This window comes from Coenobita brevimanus, chromosome 23 (genome assembly GCF_032717465.1).
Source record: "Coenobita brevimanus isolate Jiangsu-jjx chromosome 23, ASM3271746v2, whole genome shotgun sequence".
Taxonomy (NCBI): Eukaryota; Metazoa; Arthropoda; class Malacostraca; order Decapoda; family Coenobitidae; genus Coenobita; species Coenobita brevimanus.
In genome coordinates this window covers 65322620-65349763 of record NC_136976.1, presented here as the reverse complement: position 1 = coordinate 65349763, position 27144 = coordinate 65322620, and the positions used below count along the sequence as shown (strand labels likewise).

The window sequence follows — 27144 nt, the reverse complement described above, 5'->3', positions numbered from 1 at the left end:
AAAATTTATGTGACTGTGGTTTGTAGAGGTAATATTAGGTTTAATTAAGAGTGGATGTAGCTAAAAATAAGATGGAGTGATATTACTGAGTGGGTCTGTCGCGGGAGACGGGGTGCCATGTCGGTGAGGTGCTGTGGTGGTCAATAGTGTGGGCTGTGACGTGCTGTGTGAGGGACGGGGTGGACAATCCGAGGCGTGAGCTGGCCATGGCGACCCTCCCGCTGGCTGTGGTGGTGGTAGCTGCGGCGGGGTGGTCCTGGCCTGCCGCAGACGCCTTTTGGAGCCGCCCTCTACCTGGAATCACCGGCGCACACACCACCTTCATCTCCAACATTAGTGACGTACCTTCGCCAACACCACGGCTTGCCAACCACACGGAAGGTGGGTGAGATGGGTTTTGCATCAAAGTATGTCTACCACAACACACACACACACACACACACACACACACACACACACCATAATTCAAACCAAGGCCATACTGCCACCAAGCCGATGACAGACGAGAAGAGAACATCACACACAGCCACGGTACCCACACATTTCCTACACCAAAGTACCTACATCTTCACCACAGTATACTCACAACACAGTATCCACACCACTTTACGCGGCCACCAACCAGGCAAAAGATCATGCAGACGGATATTACTGCATGTTGCGGTATCTCCACAGCAGTACCCACCCTGCTATCACCGAACTCACACTTCCACCACGGTATCCGCACTATCACCACCGCAGTACTAATACCACTACCACCACCACCACTACCACCACTACCACAGCATTTAGTTTTGCAACTGTGAGTGATGATAGTGCGGATACCGTGGTGGAAGTGTGAGTTCGGTGATAGCAGGGTGGGTACTGCTGTGGAGATACCGCAACATGCAGTAATATCCGTCTGCATGATCTTTTGCCTGGTTGGTGTGGATACTGTGTTGTGAGTATACTGTGGTGAAGATGTAGGTACTTTGGTGTAGAACACTTTAAGGAATTGTTGAACGTAGAGGATGGAAGTAATGCGAGTATAAGTGGCTGGGGAATGGCTGGGAGAAGGAGGGAGGTGAGAAGACAGGAAGAAATCAGTAGGATAGAAGTTGTGGAAGCAATGAAGAAAGTTAAATCGGGGAAAGCCCCAGGAATTGATGGAGTGTGTGGTGAAATGCTGAAGCATGGGGGAGAGATAGTACTAGAATGGATGTGGAAGATGTGCAGATTGGCCTGGGAGGAAGGTAGAGTCCCGGAGGATTGGAAGTCAGGTATAATTATTCCCTTGTACAAAGGAAAAGGGGAAAAAGAAGTGTGTGGTAATCATAGGGGCATTTGTCTTCTTAGTATAATAGGAAAAGTGTATGGTAGGATACTTATAGACAGAGTTAGAGAAAGAACAGAGAAATTAGTTGGAGAAGAACAGGGAGGCTTTAGGAAGGGAAGAGGTTGTGTAGATCAGATATTCATTCTTAGATCTTTAGTGGAAAAGTTTCTAGAGAAGGGAAAGAAGTTGTATGCGGCTTTCATGGATTTGGAGAAAGCATATGACAGGGTGGATAGACAAGGATTGTGGAAAGTGTTAAGAATATATGGAGTAGATGGGAAGTTGTTGAATGCTGTGAAGAGTATGTACGATGGTGCGAAGGCTGCAGTGCGTGTGGATGGTGAACTAAGTGAATTTTTCTCCTTGAAAGTTGGGTTGAAACAGGGATGTGTCATGTCTCCATGGTTGTTCAATCTGTACATGGATGGGGTAATAAAAGAGGTACAAGGTAGGGTAGTGGATGCTGGAGTGGCCATGGTGAGAGAGGATAGTGTTTGGAAACTCCCTGTACTGTTGTTTGCAGATGATACTGTGTTGTTGAGTGAAGACGAAGGGGAGCTGCAAGGCTTGGTGGATGAGTTTGAGAGAGTGTGTAAGAAACGGAACCTAAAGGTGAATGTAGGGAAGAGTAAAGTGATGGTCTCTGAGAGAGGTGAAGTTAGTGAATGTACAGCGAGGTTAGATGGTGAGGAATTGGAAAATGTGAGTACGTTTAAGTATTTGGGTAGTGTGATGAGTATGGATGGAGGTTTGGAGTGTGAAGTGCTTGAAAGGGTACAGCAGGGAAGAAAGGTTGCTGGTTCCTTGAAAGCAGTGATAAGAAACAGGGAAGTGAGCATGGAAGTGAAAAAGTTACTACATGACAGTATTGTGATACCAACTCTAACGTACGGAAGTGAAGCTTGGACATTGTTGGAAGGACACAAGTCAAGAGTGAGAGCAGTGGAAATGAGTTATTTAAGAGGAGTCTGTGGAGTCACGTGGAGAGACAGGCTGACGAATGAGGATATAAAGGAGCGTTGTGGTGTGGATGTGGATGTGATAGGAAGCGTTATGAGGAACACACTGAGGTGGTTTGGCCATGTGGAGAGGATGGAGGGTGAAAGACTGACGAAGAGAGTGTATGTGAGTGAGGTGGAGGGGGGAAGAGGAAGGGGGAGGCCGAGGATGAGGTGGAGGGATGGGGTGGAGAGGTATATGAGAGAGGGGGGTGTGAGTTGGGAGCAGGGCAGTGAAATGGCGGGGGACAGGGCGACTTGGAGGCGATTTGTTTGTGGCCACCCCAAACGGGATTGAGGCGTCTGGCAATAGATAGATAGATAGATAGTTTTTTCAGGTGAATAAAATGGCATGGTGTCGGCGGAAACAAAATACCGAAGTAATACCCATGTTAGTCTACAGAAGAGAAAGGGTTAAATTCGTATCACTGTCATCATCTCCATCATCATTGCAGTCATTATCAATATCGTCATCATCATCACCACCATCATCATCGCCATCACTATCCCCATCATCTTCTTGACCAAACAGTATTTCCCACCGATACATGCAGTGGGCTGGATACTGAAACAAAATAAAAGGCACAAAGAGAAAACTATCATCATCGTCATCATCATCATCATCATCATCATCAGCAGCAGCAGCAGCAGCGTCGTCGTCGTCGTCGTTCTCACTCCATAATGAGTGAGACAGGATCCAGAAACATGCAACGAGAATATTGCAGTCATACAAACAAACAACTACACAAGCAAATACAGTCACGGAAGCGAACGTTCGGTGTGTGTGGTGGGGGAGGGAGAGGGGCCCCATGAACACACAATTCCACTTACTCGCAAAATATTCGTGACAATGGACGGTATTCACAAGTTCTCAGCACCAGTGCGCTTTTGGGTGATCATGGTAACAGGGTATAAACAAACTATTCCAGGCCTGGCACAGTCATACTGGGTTATTAACGTACACTCAGTCAAAATAGTATGGTTACTCCCGCTGTCCTGTCCTGTCTAAACAAAGGCCTAGTCCCGCCAAAGGTTCGGTTTGTCAAATGATATGAAAACAAGTTTGCAGACCTAAGAAAAAAAAAAAAAAAGCTCAGATTATTATTTTAGAGGGGGCCAAGGCGTCTTTCCGTTATTACACAATAACCCCTTCAGTCCAGTGACGTATTTATGGTCTCCATCATGTGGCGGACACCATCTGGCATTTACACGGTTTCTTTCTTTCTTCCAAAAGCTTGTCAACAAGGCTGTCATTGCTTTACTACTGGTTCACTTCAAACTTGGTAAATATTTTTTTTTGTGGGGGAAGGGACGGAATTTAGCCTACCCTTAATATTTTTCATTTTAAATATAAGCCCTTTAATGGGTTTAATGAGGTCATAGGCAAACATATATATACTGTATATACATACATACATATATATATACAGTATATATATATATATATATAGTATATATATATATATATATATATACATATATATATATATATGTGTGTGTGTGTGTGTGTGTGTGTGTGTGTGTGTGTGTGTGTGTGTGTGCAACATTAATCAGTAGTAATTATCAACTTATTCGGGGAGATCTGAGTGCTCGAAATTTTTTATAACCTCCGCCAACGAAGTTGGAGAGGTTATGCATTTACCCATGTCTGTCTATTTGTCTGTCGGTTGTTATCGGATTTCAATTAAAGCTGGTGGATAGGTGGGCATGGGGTCAAGGAAGAGTTGATGTTTGGGTGAATCCGGATCCGGATGCAGGAATAACTATTTTATTGACGTCGGTGAAGGTATGCCATCTCTGAGATTGTGTAACGATGGCGGAATAAGACCGCAGGATTAAACAGATTTACGTTTTTGGGGTGAGTGACTTGATTCAACTGTCCTTCTCAACTCTCACCGGACTGAGGAAGTCTATGTCTGTACAGTACTTATTAAAAAAAAACATTAATATGTGTTAAACAATTTCTTGATATTGACATACCAGCAAGCATATGTAAATTAATATTCTCCGACTCTTATACACACTCAGGTACATAAAATTGGCTAATCATGGCGGGAACAGAATATCAGAGTTGTCCAGACCTTTAGGGTGTTATAAGTTACAGTGTTAACACTCTCAGTTTCCTACACTAATTTCCCTGCATAACACCGTCCGGAGTTAAATGAAATACAAGCATTTTCTCGACCACAAGAGGGTTCATTATTATTTAGCGAACGTTATCCAGTAATTGGACAACAATCTTCCCACCAATTAAGATGGAACATGGATAGAGGCCTTAACTTGAAGGGACCACACGGGGGAGATGGGACGAGGAACAGGTGAAAATTTGACCTCTTCAGTTCGATTAGTTTCCATTACATTCTTATCTCCAGACGATTTTATTCTGTACCGGAGAGACTCTTCGACTTTTACGGCTTACATACAACCTTCATTAACGTCAATATCAGCAGTCCTTCCTAAGCTCAATACACTCCTCTGACGAAAGCAAGATTAAAAACGCAAGTCCGTCATCAGATAGAAAGGGATCATTCCTGGCTGACACGCACACGGCACCGTCAAACATGCGTGTCAAATTCTGTCCAGCTGCATCCGGTACAGTACGACAGACTACAAGGTGTAACATTAAACAAATACATAAATAAGTAAAAAATAAAGCTACCGTACTCAAGGTGGAATATTCACAGCCCTCACTACTGTATTTACAACTACCAACTTTTTACAGTAAACGAGGTGGTGATTATGTGGGTGGAGAAGTGAGCTGCTGACTGAAATAACGCAAGTTCAGTCCAGGCTGTACCTAGAGTCTGATGCGTAAAAAAAAAAAAAAAAAAAAAAAAAAAAAAAGGAGGATACCGGTACCATATCATTATAGTAAATACATAAGGTGGACTGGACGTGAACCGAGCCTATGAACAGCACTGTCCTCCCGCCCACACACGGGTTCAGTCAGTACAGTGTGTGGGTGTTGATCGGCTGGTTCCATGACGTGTTAGACTGCCACGCTGCCACATATACTACGGACCGTATTCTCGCTGACGCTGGACATTTAGTACCGCTTCTCCTATGGGTGAGAAAAAGAAGTATGATGATGATGATGATGATGATGGTGATGATGATGATTCTTTCTGCAGGACTGATACCTTAATAATCCTCGTGCATGTTACTGAGGCAACGTATACTATTACAAAAGGCATATATTAACAAACAAGACAAACAAGAGAAGAGATGTAATATGCAAAATAAATCGCTACTGGAGAGGTGTTACGAGGTCTGCCATGCCAAGGAGAATATGGCCGTCTGTCTGATGCTGCGTGTGATAACTGGAGCAGGTGAGAGGGAGGCAGTGATGTTGCTGATGGACACTATTAACACGGAACACAGCTGGCGTGCCTATGTCTGACATCATCATCATCATCATCACATATCATCGTCATCACTAGGATCTATACTTAGTTATCTCTGGCCTTTAGATATTGCCCATTAACTCTCTCACCTCCTACTACTCATTCCCAGCTGAATAAAATCGTAAGGCGTTGCCAGGCTCCTAGGTTCTTGTGAATCACTCGAAGTTTAATAATTTGACTGGCGTTACCTGGAATATAATACTAGAGTTGTCCCGTAAGGAAAAAATTAAACATGAGCATAATAACCAACATCTGGACACCCTCACACGGAAATCTGTAATACAAAAAAAATTTACTTCGCTTTGCTTTAATCGCTGCGACGGACCCAAAGTCAAAATGATGTCTACAAAAGCGCAACTTGGAGTGACGCAACTTCTGTCTAAACATTATCAGTGTTAATAACTCTTGTGACCTGTTAAAAAGTGCAATCATCTCGTAATCATTATGTTCTACGTTTCAATTCTCCTCGTGGCATGTGAAATGGTATACGAGAATTCCTTCCTGCATCTGCCCGCCCCCATGAAACTTGTTCTAATCCACTGAGGTCAGGCATCGTTCCCTACTCCCTTCTGTTAATGACTGGCCGTGATTAACCCCTACGATACGGTGCCGTCCTTCACTGTTTTATTCTTGCTGCCTCTAAATGATTGTGTTTAGGTTAGGAGCGGCTTCTCGAAATGGAAGAGTTACAGTATATACAGTCATCAGTATCCTTCTAAACGAGAGGTCTTTCCTAATTTGAATATGTCGTGTGTAGTTGGCAAGAGTGAAGAACCAAAAGACGTCATTGCAGTGAAGTGTCTAAGATCCATTCTCATTTTCTCACATTACATAAGGAGGGAAGGAAGAGTTTCATTTTCAACGATTTCCTTTTAAAGTGTGAAAATTACATACTTTCGGTGCATTGTATCATATTATGCAACGTTTGTCCTCAGGGCCACTTGATGAAGAACTGTCGTGGTGTTTATGTGTGTTTGTGATCTATATATGGATTATAGAGGAGCAGTGTATGGGCGTCACTGCTCTGTTGTCAGTACTATAATAATAATGAATGGACAGACCAAGCCACCTGTATGGATTACCACTACCACCACTACTAACACTATCACCACCCTCTACCAGCACTACCACCACCCAGACCACCACCATGTCAGCATCACTCACCACCACCACAACCACCCAACAACACCACCACTCACCACCACCACCCAACAGCACCATCGCTCACCACCACCTAACAACACCATCACTACAATTACCACCTCCACCACAACTCACAACTACCAACCACCACACTGCCACACCTACCACCATCTACCCACCACAGCCTAAGACCATCGCCGCCGCTATTACCACCACCACCACCATCATCATTGCTCACCACCACCAACCTCATTACTCACCACCACCACTATCACCATCATCATCATCATCCACCAATGCCACTAACACCACCACACATCACAACCTCTGCAGCTACCCATCACTACTACCATAATCACCCACTCTGGTCACTACCACTGCTACTACCACCACCACAACCACCCATCGCCACCACTACCACCACACCATCACCACAACCACCGATCACCCACTGTCATCACTATTACCACCATAGGTACCCATCACCACTGTCACCACCACCACCCAGGCCCATCATCATATTCTCACCGGCAAGTTATTTAATTCATCACCAACGTCAGCAACACACACACACACACACACACGCACACGCGCACACACACACACACACAATACAGATAAGCGTTACTCATAAATCACACAGCAAAGACAGGGGATAGACAACCGAAGTTCAAGGCTGAGGTGAGGTGAGGTGAGGTGAGGTGAGGTGGTGAGGTGAGTGTCCTTGAGGTGTGTGTACGATGGGTCATGGTGGTGGGATATTTGTTTCACGTCAGTCAGCTCTGTCACTTTATCTATCAACTGCCCTCCTACTCTGTCACCCTTCTGCCACCCAATTTTGTCATTCTGCCCCACCACACTACTATCACCTATCCCTTGACAGCCCTACATTGTCACCACTTTACAATCACCCTACCCTGCTACTACCCCATCCTGCCACCACCATACTACAGTATGTCATCACCTTACCCTGCCACCACCCTACCCTACCATCACCTTACCCTACTATCACCCTGCCCTGTTACTATCTACCTTGCCACCACTCTACCCTGCCACCACCTACCTTGCCATCACCCTGCCCTGCCACCACCCAAACCAGCTACTAACTACCCTGCCACCAGCCTGCTCAGCTACTATCTACCCTGCCATCACTTACCCTGCCATCATCCTTCCCTGGCCTTACCTGATTACGCAACTCGTGTTTATTACCTCAGCAACGGGGACCAGGCTACTGTGATCGATTTTCACTATCTGAATAATATAGGTCCTTTACATAAACCGATAATTGTTAGGTTCCTGTGACTCACTCTCAGTGGAACACAATCGCCAGGCGTTACCTGAAATACAATAGTAGAGTTGTCTCGACCATGAGTGGGTTAACGGTGACAGCACTATCTCTCAGGCTCCTATGGCTCACTCTCAGCCGAATATAAATCGTCAAATATTAGCAGGAACAGAATACGCACTCTGTCTCGGCGAACAGTGTTACTGGGAAAAGTAAGTCACTAGTTTCAGGTTCCCGTGGCTCAGTATCAGGCGAAGGAATGAAACACCAATGGACCCGACATGAGAGGGAGAACAGGATGGTGATTCTCTGCAATACTGTAATACTATGAAGCAGCTTTTCCATGCAGACCACGAGAGAGTTAAAAACAGCGCCTTAGGAGTGCTAGATGTTCGTGGAAGCGGTAGTGTGCTATTGATTTTAAGTCACTGTCGGGTCCAGCCTCCTTCCTGCCTCCCTCGCCTGACCGGAAAGCATATAGGCTAAATCCCTTCACTACCACAGGTCTTCCCTAAGCTGAATAAATAGTCTGGCAGTAGCACGGATACACTGAAAGAATGGTGCAGGTTTTAATGCATGTTGTTTCTAAACGAAGTCCTTGACGAGGGGCGTGGCGTGCTGTAGTGTAGCGTAGTACATTGTAGTGTAGTGTAGTCTAGTGTAGTATCGTGCGGTGTAGATGTGTTGCGTGGTTATATTGAATTGTGTTGGTGTGGTGTGGGTGGGTGGGTGAGCGGAGTGGTGTGGTGTGTTGCGGTGAAGGTGTGTGGGTGGTGTCTATCGATGTTTGAGTATTTCCATTCCTGGTGGCGCTTGGTTTGATGGCTTATAATTTTCAGGGAAAGTGTACAGTCAATGTAGTTCTAAGTGCATATGAATATCACTAAAAAAATAATAACTGAAACCTTGCAACCAATATATGAAGCAGGGAAAACAGATCGTGCTAGTCCAGCCCTTGGAATGGGAAGACCTCTATTCTATTTCATGAACTGAGCGATCACTGAAGTCTGTCGAGCACACTAACCACGCAGTTTCAAAGGCGGTGTTTAATAAATAAATATATAACGAACCGAATTATATTATGCAAGGTATCCCACAGGAGAGACAACGGAGGGTGCGGCTGCGAGTACGGGTGCGAGTGAAGGCGGTGGTACGACTCGTGTGGTGGGCATGAAGGGGCAGGTGGTGAGTGCCCTGGTGCCACTCACAGATTGTAACCGCACCTACCTCCTCGATGACGGACAAGCAGCACTCCTCTTCTCAAGGCACGATAAATACGGGTCAGTCTCAGCATTAGTTTTAGGGTATTGTTACTACTTTTCTCCAAATTTCATACCTTTTCTTTCTCTGTTTCTGGATCCTACCTCACCTCATCCTTGACTGGAAAAAAAAGTCATGATGATGATGATGATGATGATGATAACAGTTTTTGCCGTACCCAAAGAGGCGACCAAATAAAGAGTGTCCCTAACTGTGCCACTCACATAGTCACTGTATCTTTCTAAAGAAGTTAAATTCATCAAGCCGCAACCGTAGAGTTTTATGAGCATCACACTTTCATCAATTTTCACCGCATCCACAGGGGCCATATATAAAGTTTATCTATTAGTCTATGCTCTGCTTATCATGTAATCTGTCTACCTATCTCCCTCCTACTCAGTCTCCACCGCATGCACTCACACAAACACAGCAAGCGACTTAACAATAATTTTTTTTCACACTGTCTCTCCAGATATGAGTGTAACCAAACCTTCGAGGCGGTCAACATGGACGGGAATCTGAACCTCATCTGCCACCACCTCGCCCTTAAGTTCAACTGCTTCATGGAGTCGCTCACCATTACCACGGACGACCAGGAGACGACTTACTGCTTGTGAGTGACAGAGTGACAGAGAAACTGAGATGGAGAGAGAGAGAGAGAGAGAGAGAGAGAGAGAGAGAGAGAGAGAGAGAGAGAGAGAGAGAGAGAGAGAGACCGATATACAGTATGTGGATGAAATGAATGGATGGATGAACGACGAAAAGGTACAGATAGACACTCTGGGTGATATCGAAACACACACACACACACACACACACACACACACACACACACACACATACAGAGAGAGAGAGAGAGAGAGAGAGAGAGAGAGAGAGAGAGAGAGAGAGAGAGAGAGAGAGAGCGAGCGAGAGACCGAGAGAGAGAGAGAGAGATACAGATATATGTACATTAGACAGATAGATTGATAGCCAGAAAGAGATAGATGGAAGATGAATGGATGAGGCGAATGGAATGGAATGGAATGGATCAATTGAATTTGGGCAGACAGATAACCAGGTAAATATATAGATATGTAGACAGACAGCTGAACAGAGAAATAATCAGATAACATAATTCATAGCTAAGTAGAAGAGCACAGGGTGACAGACAGATATAGAGATGGACAGATACATACATCACAAATATAGATAAGTAGATCGACAGATAGATTGATAGATGGATGGGCAGACGGACAGACAGACTTAAGGATAGACAGACAGATAAACAGACAGACAGACTGATATGCTGCTGTCGGTAGTGTTGTAGTCTCAGGCTCATCTGAACGTGAACCTTGTGAATTGAAAGTTGCACCTGTCGTTTTGCGGCCCACCATCCTCCTTTAGGCGGATAGGGAGAGAGGTGAGGGACGATTGTACACCCAGGCGATGACGACATATAGACAAAACATAAAGCACCTACTCACTCCTCCATTTGGGCAGGACATAGATATAGAGATAGATACACACGGATAGATCAAGAGACACAGAGCATCCTTCCCTTCCCCACTCCAGGCAGGGCAAGGTGGAGTGTACAGTCGGGGACGCAAATCAAAGTGATACATAGACATACCGACAGATATACAGACGGACAGATGGGTCGACAGATAGATAGATAGATAAAGGGACAGATGCATAATTTGACTGATAGAAAGGAGATGCATATTGATAGACAATTGATAAATACAAAGACAGATATACAGACAAATAAACAGACAGACATACACACTCAAATAACTATAACAGCGAAACCCCTTAATTGGTGCCATACCCACGAGGCTGTTGTTCCCAAAACGGCCTGAATTTGACGTCATATTAGAAAGAAACATGATTAAAAAACAGATACGTACAGATAAACAGACAGATGGATATTTTTTCATTCTCTGCTTCAGGCAGGACAAGATGGATGTACAGTCAGGAAAGCGGATCAAGGTGCAATACCGGCGTCGTATGGGCGGGGTGAATGGCGGCTACGTGTGCACAATCGCAGCCCACACGCCCATGACATCCAAGGTCCAGACCCGCCTGTGCGCCAACTGCGGGGTGTCGGCGTCCATGGATAAGGAGGCCAAGATGGCGGGGGTGTTGAGGGTGGTGGGTGGCGAGACTGCAAGCAAGGTGGGTGGTGGTGGTGGTGATCATGAGAAAGGGAAATGACAAGTGTGTTGGGGGACTGAATGACTTTGAGAGGATCAGTGGGAGAATGTGATGATGATGATGATGATGATGATGATGATGATGATGAAAAGGAGGAGGAGGAGGAGAACGAAAGCGTAAACAGTACAGGTGATGACCATGTAAATGACGATGAATATAAAGACGGTGACAGTGAATGATAACAGTCAAACACCGAGATAACTCTACCCTTTTTACCTTAATGTGGCCCGGAAATTCGTCCTTTTGCACCTTATTTCATATGAGTGAGTGGCAGGAAAAGACAGTGCTACGTCTTCAAATACTTTCCACAGCACTTCTTCGTGACTAGCATATATCCTAGTGTTAATCTTTACAACTCAGCAATAAAGATGGAAAGATGACAATTTTAGGCCAAGTTAGAGCATAAACAACATAGGAATGCCTTGAGACGCGATCCAAACACTCACCTGGGAGATTTTATATTCCACATAAGTGACCCTGAGCTTCGACCCATGACCTTCATACTGGAACAAGACCTAGATACAGTACTTACAAAAACTGAGGTTTGTAGGCTTCAAAAGTTAGAGCCCGAACACACACACACACACACACACACACACACACACACACACACACACACACACACACACACACGCACGCACGCACGCACGCACGAGCGCAAGCGCGTGCACGATATAAAACCTTTGTCTAACGACTCTGCATTAGGAAATACTAATACTAATACCGGTACTACTAATAATGATAACAATAATAATAATAATAATAATAATATTTTCATCATCATCATCATCATCATCATCATCGTCATCATCACCACCATCATGACCTTTTTTTCCACTTATGAGTGGGGTAAGGAATACTACTACCTGTACTACTACTGCTACTGCTACTACTACTAATAATAATATAAATAATCCATCCATCCATCCAACATCCAGTCCTACGTTGCCCCATGAGGAGCGTAGGAGCCCGGGACATTTAAGATGAGAGTGAGCAGCCTCACTCACCCCTGAGTGGCATTAAGCGAGCAATAAACCCCAAGCAACCCTTGGATATAAACCTTCACCAGCTCAATCCGACTGGAGCGCCGTAATTACCCACTAAACCACCAGGCGCCAAAATTTGGTTACATGGTTACCACCCAGCGTAGTAAATGGTTTCCTGGTGTACAGGAAACAATTCGGCTTGTCACTCAGTGTAGAGTCGCCCACAGGCGGAAGGAAGAGGAAAGAATGAAGGAAAGAAAGACAGAAGAGGGAGTGTAAAGTCACCCGTAGGCAAAAGGACGAGGAAAGAATGAAGGAAGGAAAGACAGAAGAGGATGGAAGGAAAGAAGGATGGAGGACAGGAAAGGGCAGACACCCGAGAGCAGCACTACATTGAGTGAGTGGATGGTGAGCGCCCACACCTACCACAACTGAATAATAATAATAATAATAATAATAATTCGTGTAATCGCGAATGACCATGCTTTTATTATAAGGCATACTATCGGAACATGTACCGGTGCACTGATTTATACACACACATCCACTCTAGCGATACGTGACCAAATGTACCTCTACCACACACACACACACACACACACACACACACACACACACACACACACACACACACGCTGGGTGAGTAGCATAAATCACCAAGCACTGTCGTTGGAGCTATTTTAACTAAGAGTTCCAAGAATAGACTAGACAGGCTGGAAAGGCTTGGTATATCACTCGTCCCAGTCAATAGAACACGACAGATTTAATAAGGTTTTTCTGTATTTAAAGCTTTATTACGTGGAAGATGGTTTCACTTCGACTTTTCTCAAGGCGTTTCTGTGTGTGTGTGTGTGTGTGTGTGTGTGTGTGTGTGTGTGTGTGTGTGTGTGTTTACTGGGTGGTATTCTTTTCCAATTTCCTTTTGTTAGTTTCGAATTTCGTGGGCGAGAGGAAAGCCTTGTTTGTTATCCTTGTCTTACTCTCCTTTACTCATACCCTTTGACATACCCCCCCCCTCTCTCTCTCTCTCTCTCTCTAAGGAAGCACACATAAACATATAAAGGTTCCTTGAATTACTTACTTAACCCTTCCCCCCCTTGCTACATCGATCTCAAACACCCACATACGAACACACACACACACACACACACACACACACACACACACACACACACACAATAAACGAGCATTAATCACGCTATCCTTGAGTGATCGTGACACACACACACACACACACACACACACACACACAATAAACGAGCATTAATCACGCTATCCTTGAGTGATCGTGACACACACACACACACACACACACACACACACACACACACACACACACACACACACACACACATACATACACTAAACGAGCATTAACCACGCTATTCTTAAGAGTGATCGTGATACACACACACACACTTACTAAATATAACACCAGCTCTTGCTTCGCGACCGCTAGTGTAATAATAACAAACTCTCAAGAGGAGGAGAAAGGCCTGTGAGGTGTGTTTCTAGTGACAGGTAAGAATTGCGTGTTAAGAGTGTATGCAGAATATATATGTTGGTAATGTATGGACGTATGCTTCTGCTTGTATTCTTTTATGTACGCACACTATGTATTTTTCTGGTGCAAGTGTGTAAATTTACGTGTGTACATAACCCCACCAGGACGAGTACCCGTGGGCTGTGTTCCTGGTGCTGAAGATGAGCAACAGCAGGTATCGGTGTGGAGGGTCCCTCATCACAGACACCCTGGTACTCTCTGCCGCACACTGCTTCGCTGGATACACCATTGAGTCCATTCAGGTGAGCGGGAGGGAGGAGTGGGTGGGGTTTTTGGAAGAGGTGGCAGGGGTGGGTCGAGGTTGTGGTGGGGGTTGTGGCAGGGGTGGGTGAAAGTTGTGGACAGCGTGGCAGGGTTGGATGGAGGTCGTGGGGGGAGTGGGCGAGAGTCGTGGGAAAGGTCGGTGGGGGCTGTGAGAAAGGCGGCAGGGGTGGGTGGAGGCTGTGGTAGGGGTGAGTGTGGGTTCTGGGTGGGGTGGCGGTATGGAAGGGATAAGAGGTCCGGGAGAGGGACCTGGGAGGGGCAGAGGAGAACTACAAAGAAAGAAAGAGCGTAGAAGAGCAAGCTGAAAAGGGAAGGATGAATGCAAGAGAAGGGAGGGAATCATTTACAGTCAGAGAAAAAAGGTCGCCCATTCTACTGCGTCTCCATCACACTTAGAGCATATCAGTCAATTTCCTGTAAAGTGTACCATATCAAAGAGAGTCATCTATGAGCAATGAAACATACCAAACCCCTCTAAGCTTGGGAATATTAGCCAGGAAAGGAAAGTTAGAAGCAGAAGTGAAATATTTGGCAGAGGAAAATGCTGACCACAGGAGGGGACATATGGGAATAAGGAAGAACAGAGGAACTGTGGAAACATGGGGAAGGTAGAAAGGGAGGAAAGAAGGTTAAGAGAAGAGAAGGAAAGATGTAGAAAGAGAGGGAAACTATGACAGCAGTGAGGGAAGTTGGGGGCTGGGAGGAGTAGAGAGAATGTAAACACACACACACACACACACACACACACACACACACACACACACACACACCGCTCGCTGGTGCAGTGGTAACGTTCCCGCTTGCCAACTGGTGGACGGGAGTTCGAGCCTCGCTCAGGTTGCGAAAAGTTTCACTGACGAAGTGGGTGGTTACTGTCCCCCTTGAGCAAGGGGACGGGTGTGTGCGTGTGTGAAGGTCACAGCCTTGCCCTTAGATCGGACTATATGAGCTTTCAGCTCCCTTCCGGGAGGGTAAAAGCTGACGATCACGACCATCAAGTGATCCTGACCGACCCGGTGAATTACACACACGCACGCACGCACGCACGCACGCACCTTTGACGGCGCTTCTATCCAGCCCTTTGAGCAAACTGAAGGCTTTAAATTTGTTATTTACCGTAACTGGATCTTTCCATCCCTTCAGCCACTGCACGTACCTCTGATCTGATTTTTACTGCCCCCATCACGTAAACTTTTAATTAATTCTAGACAGGTTTCTTGTACTGACAGTATTAACAAGGGCTATACCTAATTTCTGTTCGAGAGTCTCTCCCATGCTTAAAACTATCAATAGGTTCATTATAGGGAAATTAGTTGCGATGATTATATATATAATATACTTATTTATTTATTACTGACAGGATGTATAAGTGAACATGTTGATGTGGGAGAGGCGGCAGGGGTGTGGGAGAAAGACAGGAGAGTGTAGTGACGGGGAGGGGAGAAGAGAGCAGAGGGAAAGGGCAACCTGTGGCTCGGTTGGCTGGGCATTATCTCGTGCGCAGGATGATTCGTCGTGAGTTCCAGTTACCTGGTTGTCACTGTAGTAGATGGGTGAACGCTCAAAAAGTAACGCCTGTCCGCATCACCTACACAACCAAACCTATACCATACAACGCCTACCCTCACTATCTTTTGATCCAACGTTTGTGCCATGTATGTATCCTACCCTCGTCTTAATATACAGCATATCACTGTCTATTACAACGATCTTCTGATTCACCGATTGTGTCTTGCGTCTACCCTGCCCTCCTCATCCCAGCATGACTACTTTTACAGGCAGCAGGGAAGGTGGACATGTGCGAGCAGCTTGGATGATGGAAATGTGGAAGTAATACAGGACGAAACGTGGGAGAGAGAAAGAGAGACGGGGGGTCTGGGGAGGGAGAGGGGAAGGAGGAAGGCATGGGTGGTGGAGTGGATAAATCGATAGGTGGAGGACGTGGTCGCGGGTTCAAGCCCGGATGTTACAGGGAACAATCTGTGGGTCTAAATTGGACATGAACAAGTTCGCGCTCTTCCATATGGTTCTGCGGAAGGAAAAAATGAAAATAAATCAATATATAAATAATCAAATGAATAAATAAATAATACCATGACATCACAGTCGAAAGTGGCCTATTGTCTAAGTGGTGAGGTGTGAGATATCAGGGAATCAGGGGCTCTACCTATGAACTACCCTGAGCTAAAATTGCTTGTATATACGTTCACCTTCACGCATACTACAACCAAACACTCACAATAAAATCAGAGTGAGTATTAAGTTTTAAAAAATAAGAAAGCAAAACTATCAATAATAAAATTTAACTGCTATGGAAAATTGTGTGTCCTGTCAGTTGGGTAAGAGATTCTGACTAAAACAGGATGGTCCGTAAACAGTACACTACTAGAAATTCACTTGGTGGTATCCTGAGTGTTGTGGGGACGGCTATGGATGCCGGTGTGTGTGTGTGTGTGTGTGTGTGTGTGTGTGTGTGTGTGTGTGTGTGTGTGTGTGTGTGTGTGTGTGTGTGTGTGTGTGTGTGTGTGTGTGTGTGTGTGTGAAATAAATAAATGATGAGGATAGCCATTGATAACGCTGACAGAGCCGTCCCCATAACATGAGAAGTCGCCCTGTGGAATGCAAGAGGAGTACTATACATGGGCCATCCTGTATTTCTCAAGATCTTTGGGTTTGTGGTAAATGGATTATATAGGATCATGGAGACAGGCTTCCTACCCTTATGTCCAGCTAACGGCTTTACTTACCAAATGAATTGCGTTGGTCAGGTGGGCGTAGGTCAGGTGGACGTGACTGCGACTGGTGAGGTGGGGGCGCAATGGTACACGACCACCAAGTACGAGATTCACCCCCAGTACGACGACCAGACCTTCGAGAACGACCTGGCGCTGGTCATACTCACCGAACCCGTCACCTTCTCTCAGGCAGTCCGCCCCGTCTGCCTCCCATCCCACGACCTGCCCATGGAGGGATACACTGCCACAGGTTGGTGTAGCAAGACTGTCGTAAGATGGTCTCATATGTCTGACGTAAGACTAATTTTAACCCCTTTAGCACGATGACCAATCTTCAGACAATTTTCTTTCTTAATGGCTACGGAAGATTTGGAAGTTGAGGGGTTAGATGCAGACTTTAAAAATAGTCCCTGCACTATACTTGAGGCCTTACTTCCTTTTTGCTCCCTCGAATTTCCCTGTTGTCTTGTGTATAATTCTCCTGCCACCTACTGCTCTCTCTCTCTCTCCTTCTTCTTCTAATTCTTCTTCAACCTGCAGCTATGGGTTGGGGGGCCCTCAGCTACGGGGGTCCGCTGTCCCAAACGCTACAGGAGGTGCAGCTGGTGGTGTGGAGCAACGCCGACTGCCAGACCGCCTGGAGGAAAAAGTTCGGCACCACCAGCTTCGAGATCGTAGCCTCCCAGGTGTGCGCCGCGGCCAGTGAGAAGGACACCTGCAATGGCGACTCAGGAGGTCCACTAATTGTCAAGGTGAGGTGAGGCAGTTACACAGACCACACGGATCTAACGGTGCTTGTTGGGTTGTCCGGCCTGGATAGAGATACAGTCTTCAGTGATCTTACACGATACTTATCCCTTTATCATAAATGTGGTATGGCGGGGGTGTTTCACAGACTACACAGGGTTTATTGTGCTCCAGGGTACCTCTCACAGGAAAGAGAAGGCGGGAATACTCACACAGGCCACACGGATCATACGGCACAGCGGGGAACACCTAATCGTCGCGGTGAGGCGGGGGAGGTTAAACAGATACACAGACTACAGACCATAGGCTACTTTGGCAGACCTCTCACAATGAAGGGGAGGTGGGAGGAATTATATAGATAACAAAACCATACAGACCTTATGGTACTGGCGGTCCTCTCATGGTCAGGTGTGGTGGCCTGTGGAGGAGTTACATTGATAAACAGATAGCACAGACCTTACGGGTACTTACTAGATCAGTGATTCTCAAACATTTCCTTTTTTTCGCCCCCTGGACTAAATATGGGGTAATATCTGCGGACCCGTGTAGGAGTGAGGGAGGAGGGTAAAGTGTAGGAGTGTGGGAGGGAGGGAGAGTGCAGGAGTGAGGGAGAAGGACAGAGTGTAGGAATGAGAGAGAAAGGTAAAGTGTAGGAGTGATGGAGAAAGATAAAGTGGAGGAGTGAGGGAGAAGGATAATAGAGGTGAGAGAGAAGAATAAAGAGTAGGTGTGGGAGAGAAGGATAAAGTGTAGGAGAGAGGGAGAGAGAGGGAGAGTGCAGGAGTGAGGGAGAGAGGGAGTGCAGGAGAGAGTGCAGGAGGGAGAGTTCTGGGGTGAGGGAGAGAGTGCAGGAGAGCGAGTGCTACGGTGAGGGAGAGAGTGCAGGAAGGAGAGTTCTGGGGTGAGGAAGAGAGCTGGGGTGAGGGAGAGAGCTGGGGTGAGGGAGAAAGTGCAGAGGGGAGAGTGTTGGAGTAAGGGAGAGAGTGCAGGAGGATGAGTAGGGAGAGTGCTGGAGTGAGTGTCCTTTAGCCAATTACTTCATGTAGCTCAATGGCAGAATAACACACTACTATACCTGTACATACTTTCCATAACACTTCGTCATGACTGGCACCATATTCAAATGTTATTCTCTTGTTACAACTCAGTATTCAAGATGGAGAGATGGTAATTTTAGACCAAGTTGGGGTAAAAACGGCACAGATGGGCAGGTCTTCATATTAATAAAAGAAATAGATAAACATTCCATATTTCCCTTATATACAGTACTCCAGAGGCCTTTGCATTATAGCACAGGCGAGGTGGGGAAAGGGCGTGAGTTACATAGGCATATTCCTTGTTTTCTGGATTATATCTCACCGTGTCCTTTGATGGGGAGAAGAGATGATGATGATGATGATGATGATGACAAAAACGATGACGAAGACTATGATTACAATGATGATGATGATGATGATGATGATGACAAAGACGATGATTACGGTAAAGATGACTAAGACGATGACGAAGACTATGATTACAATGATGATGCTAATGATGATGATGATGCGTGCACAGGTGGGTGGGCGGTGGGAGCTGCTGGGGGTGACGTCATACGGGTACAAGTGTGCTGAGGAGGGCATGGCTGGGGTGTACACGCGAGTCAGCAAGTACATCAACTGGATCAACAAATTCATCCCGGACACCTACTGCCAGGACGCTCAGTGAAGTACATATTACACATTTATAAGTACGACATATGTACATTTCCCGGAAGTACAGTACACGCTGGATCTGAGTACTGTACATTTCAGACTTACTGTATGTACTGTACACACCACATGCATGAGTACAGTAAACTCCATACCTACAAAACTACACACAGAATGTGTAACACACACACACACACACACACAAACACACGAGCTACTATATGTTCGGCTGCGGACAAGGGCATCGATTCATCCATTACTTAAACAATTATGAGACCCTAACCAAATATTCTGAAAAGTCTACTGGGCTGCGAATATCACCTCACTAGGTTTCAAATGTCATCGTTCACTGCTTCGTTATTTATCGCTATGAAGTGGATCAGTATTTATGTCAGCAAGTGGAGTGCATCAGTATTCATGCCCGCAAATGGAGTGGATCACTATTTAAGTCCGCAAATGAAGTGGATCAATATTTAAGTCCGCAAACAGACAGACTCAATATTTAAGTCTACAAATGAAGTGGATCAGTATTTATGTCCGCAAATGAAGTGGATCAGTATTTATGTCCGCAAGTGGTGTGGATCAGTATCTGTGTCCACAATTGTACACGTGTGCGTCTATACAGTGCAACCAAACGTCAAGAAATATGTGATAAAATGGACCGTATGTTCTTGGGCTTAGAAGGCTCACCAGCACCATTCTTAACCCTCTCACTGCGCTGCCCCGACCCTCGCCCAGACCACCACCACAACACCGTAATCTGGTGAAGTCCATGGGGTGGGAGTGGGGGGGGGGAGGGATAAGGGGCCAATGGGAACACCTGTTAAATCCGTGAGGCAGCACGTAGTGAAAGAGTAAGCGACGTACGGTGCTTTTCACGATTTTCCTCAGTTTGGAGAGATGCCTGGCTGTGGAGGGAATATGTGGATTATAAATTTCTAAGACACTCAGCTAAGACAGCATCTCCGAAAATTCAATAAATCCGCCTGTTAGTACTAAGAAAGGATATTAGGTTCTTGATTCCTATGGCGTGTTTATTTATTCTTGCCGTCACCACACGATTTGGTTCAGATTAGGGTAGATTTTTCGGAGTGCATAGGTAAGGTATAGTCTTTATCATCCTTGTGTTTACGACAGGGGATTCCAAAGCTGAGTAAAATCGTCTGGGGTAGCAAAAATAAAGCGAAAAAGACCTCATCGGAGTGAAGGGGTTAACATTCTCCTACACGTTAAATATTATGCAAAATATGTAGACGTAAATTTAAAGACATTAACCCCTTGTATCCGGTGGTGTGTGTGTGTGTGTGTGTGTGTGTGTGTGTGTGTGTGTGTGTGTGTGTGTTTACTCTTCCTATCTCCAGACACTTTTATTCAACTTAACGAAGACCTCTCTAGGAAAAGGGGTAAAGGAATGCCACATTCAACCCCTCCAGTTCGAAAAAGTATTATCTTCAAGCGAAGGAAATCGACAAGATATAGCGAGGATATAGCAACGAAAATAAAAAGAAAGAAAAGAAAAAAGAAAATGAAAGTACGTCCTCAGACTGATGAGATTCTTAACGTGCAATGAGAAAAAGAATCTGAGGAGGACAGGTGCTACAGAGCCTACTAAGCCCACGACGACAAGGACCACAGACTAGTAACCAGGTCTTTTTGTATTATTTTTTGTAGTGTTCTCTCCTTTTGTAGTGTTCTCTGTGTGGTGTTCTCTCCTTTTGCTGTGTTCTCTCAATGGTGGTCTCTTTTCCAGTGTTCTTTCTTCGTAGTGTTCTCTTGCTGTAGTGTTCTCCCTTCCAAATATTTACTTCCGTTTTCTTTACCGCCTGTACCGTTGTATGACTCACTCTCCTATTAACCCTATGATTGTACAAAATGTTCTCGACTGCTGTACTGTACATTAGTTTGGAACACTTAGCTCCCTCGTGGTCAGAACAACTCTATTCTTTTTTTTAGGTAACGCCTTTTTTTTTTTTTTTTTTTTCAGGTGTGTCATAACCCCCTGAGTGTAAATAGTGACATCACTAGCTCTTATGATAGGGATAACTCCAGTGTTTTTTTTTTTTTTTTTTTTTTTATTCTTGGTGGATTGATGATTTTAGTCGGCCTCGTGATTAATATGAGCCTGAGAGTGCTAATATTTTCGTCATAACTCTCTCATGAAAGGGACAACTCTGGTATTTTATTGTAGGTAACGTTGGGTGATATTATTTAACTGAGTAAATCATATAAACTTTAGGGTTAAATGCACAACAGAGATGAGATTATTGGTTTAGAGAGAGAGAGAGAGAGAGAGAGAGAGAGAGAGATTTTCTAATATGGCGTAATATGACTGTGATACAGTAAAAGTACCCAACTAGTCCAATTCCTTAATTTCGTTACATCCAAATTTATTACCAAAGGTCCTAACAAACCCCGCTACTCTAGTCCACCAGCCTGTAGCGTCTGTTCACAAACTTATTGTGATACGTCCACCTATCCTACACGATAATTAAGTACAAGGGTTTATGTAAGGATATTTATTTTGTAATGTATATAACTGCAAAACTGACGTATTTTGTATATACCATGCAATATTATTCATGACAAAAATAAATAAGTTCACAATTATACGGTTTCTGTTTTCCTACTTATAGCAAAGTAAGACTAAGTTTCTCTCATAAGTGGATGATCTCAAATTTTCCTCTGCAGATACGAATAACAAGTGTTGCAGTCATCATTTTTATATACTGTGTATATATATATATATATATATATATATATATATATATATATATATATATATATATATATATGGGCACACGAAATAAAGAGGTGGGGGGACCGGATTCCCTATCATAGTGCTTTTCCTCTGGGAAAGCACTATAGGCTAATAGGATAAAAGCTCTGCAGTTTTCCCTTTGCCCTGCAAGCGACAAGCACGATACAGCGTTCCATCCCGTGGTCGCCTTCACTTGATATTATTACCCTAACCTAACCAGGCCTAACCAACCTAACTTAACCAAGCCTAAACTAACAACCTAAACCTACCCCAGCAATTTAATCTAACCTAACCTAACAACCAAGATTCGAGTAAGTTTTGATAAGTCCGCCATTACTTCCGTGAAATAAAACAAGAAAATAAAAGACATAAAGTCAATAGTAAACATCATTTACACCCATAGAATCAGTAAAAATGAAAAACGAAGCAGAGAAAGTAAATGCAAAAGATTTTGGGTTGATTTGAGTACGACTGTTCCATTACGCCTGAGAAAATCAAACGTCAGTGAGGCATAAGGAACATGATAATAACAGGGGAAAAAAGTCACCAGTTTACCACGCTGAAAACTCAGAAAAATACAGAAAACAAACTGGAGGAAAAGGAACTGTATTGGCAAGGCCTTTCTGCTGCCTAATGTAAAAAGTACATTTACTCCCGTATCTATCCAGCAAAACATGTAATGCTGCCTAAAGTAAAACGTACATTTACCGCCATATCTATTCGGCAAAACATGTGAAAATGAAAGAGAAAATTAATCTTAGAAAAGTTTTCATGGTAGTCAAATATCATCCTTACTCATTGAACACCCGTTTTCTATGATCCCTTAGTAATACGAAAATGGAAGAATCTTTTGAGTAACTCGTATGAATGTGCTTGGGTCGACAATAAAACGTACAGATGTAACCAAGTATGCTACAATACAACCTCCACATTTGTTAGTCTTCATTACATTATATTCTCACAAATTGGCTGTAACATTAAAAAAAAAAAAAATAAGTTGCATTAATTCATTACCTCCGCAAATGAAGCTGGATGGAGGTTACGTATTCACCCTACGTGTGATTGTCTCTTCAAATGCTTACGTACAATGTCAGTAAGTTGTTATTTCAATAAAATCTGGTGAGCAGGCAGTCAGTGGGTCAAGCAACATCTGATTAAATTCTGAGGTGGATCCGAATCCCCGTGCAGGACTAAATAATAAATTTTATTAACATCCTTTTATTAACGTCAGGGAGGTTAGTCCTCTCTCAGACTGTGTAACAGCACAACTGAGATAGCACGGGAAAAAAAAAAAAATTCACCAACAAAACTGAACAAAGGTTAGTATATGAATCACAAAATATACTGTCGTTGGTGGGGAATGTGCTCTGTGAGTAATTTCTAGTTTTCTATGCGTAACCTATCAGATTTTTTTTTCTTTATATAGGATATGAGTGTGACAATGATATATATATATATATATATATATATATATATATATATATATATATATATATATATATATATATATATGTAATCAAATGTAATACCCTAACAAAATACTGTGGCTATTTTCACCCTTCCTGTGTCGGATCCATCGGGAAGAGGGGGTGGGGTGCAGGTAACCCGGCACCCCGCCTTTCTGTTTTTGCCATTATTTTCCCTTTAATCAATACAAAGAGGTGTTGAATGAAACACCACAAAATGTCAGAATTTTCAGTCACGTAAAGTTGGCCCTACTGATGAAGCTCGTAAGGCTGTAAAATACATGGCGATATGCACAGCAGTATTTCTGTATTTACTTTAAATTGTTCTCACCGATAAAAAATAATAATAATAACCCCCTTTAAAAAAAATGATCCGCCCCTGCTGCGGGTACTGTTATTGTAAAAGACGATGCAATATTAAAGTCCCACATTTTCCCTATCGTAACCAGGTTTTGTTTTTCAAGGATGAACAAAATACAAGGGAAGATCCAAAAAGCTCCCTTGATTGTCCTTCCTGCAAAAAACAAACATAAATACACCTCTAGCCGATTGTAAGTTTAGTTGTGAATCCCGGTATGACTTCCCCCCTTCCCCCATGATCAGGAAGGGCAAGGAAAGCAAAGTGCAGGATCTTCCCCTAAGTTTCTCGTTCTTCCTGCAAAAGCAAATCCTCGTTGCGAAAGAACAATGATGGAAAATACTGCCGTGAATCTTAGCTCTCCTACCCATAATGCAACTGAAGACCCTCTGCACCTGCACAATGTAGCGTCCTTGCCTTAAACCTGAGTAAACATTTTGATAATTCCGTCTTGTTGGCGGAGGATAGAAGGACATGGAGGCGATGCGTTGGTGGCTATACCTTCAGGGATTAAGGCATCTGGCTATAAACAGATAGACAGACAGGCATAGATAGACAGATAGATAGATAGCCAGAAAGACAGACACACAGACAGATAGATAGGCAGACAGACAGGTAGATATATTAATGATCTCATTCACTCTTATATCAGTCACGCTTCTTCATCCCTCAAAATTCATTCACCGCATCAAAAATATAATTCAACCTTGGGTCAACCCTTTAACACTTGTATCGCAGTGTGGTGGAGAATGCAGAAGAATTTATAATAAGGCGAGTCACTCCACTGCAGGATGTGATGTGACAGATAACAGCTGGCCACACTACACATTATTATCTCATTAATTCAGATGATACTGGACACAAACACCCTTTTTTTATAATCATATACGTCGCTTAAACTGTGCATATGTTATGTGCCTAAGACAAGTTTTAGTCATAGTTGTTAAGCCTGGGGGTCGTTTGAGGGGGGAGGGTTGAAGGAATGAAATTTTGATGATGGCGCACTTGACAGTAACAACAATTTCTATATAATCAATGTTCTTCACCAATCTGACCAAAGCCGTGTAGTTCCGCTGGTGTATTGTAACTGGTGTAAATGTGCCATCTATATCAAAGGTGGCCTAACACTCGATGTGATACGGGAAGTGTTGGGGGATGATAAAATACTTTAAGGCAATCAGACACGTCGACAATGTTTGTCCCCCTTGTCACTATCCACTCAACTGAATTAGGGACTTTGACGCAAATTCGGTTGTTGCGTGTCGTATTCTTGGGTAAGAGTGGGATTTAGATAAAAATTAACTGTCTTCCTTAACAGCCCGTGTTGTCGACAGGCATATATATATATATATATATATATATATATATATATATATATATATATATATATATATATATATATATATATATATATACTGGCAGAAGGTTTTCCTTTGCCTAGGGGAGACTTCTCGAACTGGAAGGGCTAAATGTAGCCTCTATTAGCATCTTCACTGCTGCAGAGCCCTTTAAGTTGAATATCCGTTACCAGCAAGAATAAGTAAAAAAGAAAAGGAATAGCCATCGAAGTGAAGTAATTAATTACTTGAATCCAGTTACGTATTTTGGAAACGTATTATTGCCATGTCCAGGCAATTTTTTACATTTTTATTTTAGGGGAGACTTCGACAGGGATGGGACAGATATACTTTAATGTAAAAGGAAATGTCGCTGCTACAGATCTTTCCTGAATTTAAAAAAAAAAAAAAAAAATCGCCTGGCGATAGCATGAAAAAAAAAAAAAATCCAGCAATACATCGTCTTACTGTAGTGAAATAATTAAGAGCATTCAGCACGTACAGTACCTCACCTCCCATCACCTCCTTCCTTACCAGCAGTACAGTCTACTACTACACTATTTCTTTCAGCTTAGAGACCACGCTAGTAGTGAAGCCTTAGTCTAAATCAAAATCCTTGAATCTGAAGTCTCTCCTCTGCTGAATAAAAAAAAAAAAAAAAAAAAATCGTCTTGTGATAGGAAAGGAAATGGTTTTATTTTGCATTTCTGTTGCATTCCTCCTATCTTTAGACAGTTTTATTCACCCTTATAAGTATAAACTTCGAACAAGACAATTAAGATACTGTCTTCAAAAACCCGATGCAATACGAGTGGTCTTTTAAACATGCTGAATAAAAATGAACATTCTGCAGACTGCATAAACTAAAAACATAGAAATCGTCATCGCACAAGGAGTGATATCCTCCAATGTTAACTAATACAAATGACGTCCACGTAATAAAATATATCAACGAAACACAAGAGAATATGAAAACGCTAGATATAAATCGCCAACGAAAAAGTGCTGCGAAGTTTACTGTATTAAAAAAAATATATATATATAAAAAAGTTACACATAACTTACGTCGATATTCAGCCTTGTCATGGTTGGGATAATGCTAGTACTCGGTTCATGAAACGCTATACGATATTACTTTAAGATGAAGTCATACCAGCCTGACTTTGAAACTATACGAGATAATATGAGGAGCCAAAACAAATCAGTAAGGATGATGGGCAAGGAAGTCTTTTACATCCACGGGGAAAGTTGCTGACGGAAACTCTGTCGGCCATTAAACATCCGGGATCCTATGACTCACTCGGCTGAATTAAATCAAATTATGACTCTCGGGCTCTTGTGACTCACCCTCCGCTGAACAAAGTGCGGTAGTCTGGTGTCCGCTGGAACTGACTACTAGGTTTGTCTCGACCATTAGACGTTAATGATAACAATATTAACATTATCAGTCGTCCACACTCTCGTAGTCTCGAATGAATACAGTATAATAATCTGGCGGCAGCTAGAACAGAATACTAGATCTGTCCCAACCATGAGGAGATATATTAGTGACATTATTAACACTCTCAGGTTCGTATGATGCACTCTTAGCTCAATAAAACTGGCTGGCATTATCTAGATTACAATACTAGCGCTGT

General features: G+C 43.6%; 1 protein-coding gene across 1 annotated transcript; it reads left to right on the top strand.

Moving 5' to 3' along the window:
- The first annotated feature begins 206 nt into the window (after positions 1-206).
- Positions 207-19604, top strand: LOC145392730 (uncharacterized). Its single transcript, XM_080267029.1, has 9 exons — positions 207-381; positions 594-837; positions 9234-9425; positions 9878-10018; positions 11337-11562; positions 14256-14393; positions 17184-17400; positions 17691-17902; positions 19455-19604. The coding sequence occupies exons 1-9, from the start codon at positions 207-209 to the stop codon at positions 19602-19604; spliced, it is 1695 nt and encodes a 564-aa protein (XP_080123155.1).
- The last annotated feature ends 7540 nt before the right edge of the window (positions 19605-27144 follow it).

Bases quoted from the DNA above. Each gene is read 5' to 3' on its own strand.
- LOC145392730 (XM_080267029.1), top strand. From the start codon at position 207: ATGGCGACCCTCCCGCTGGCTGTGGTGGTGGTAGCTGCGGCGGGGTGG. The intron at 382-593 runs GTGGGTGAGATG...CTCACAACACAG, and splicing joins GCTTGCCAACCACACGGAAG to TATCCACACCACTTTACGCG. The intron at 9,426-9,877 runs GTCAGTCTCAGC...CTGTCTCTCCAG, and splicing joins TCAAGGCACGATAAATACGG to ATATGAGTGTAACCAAACCT.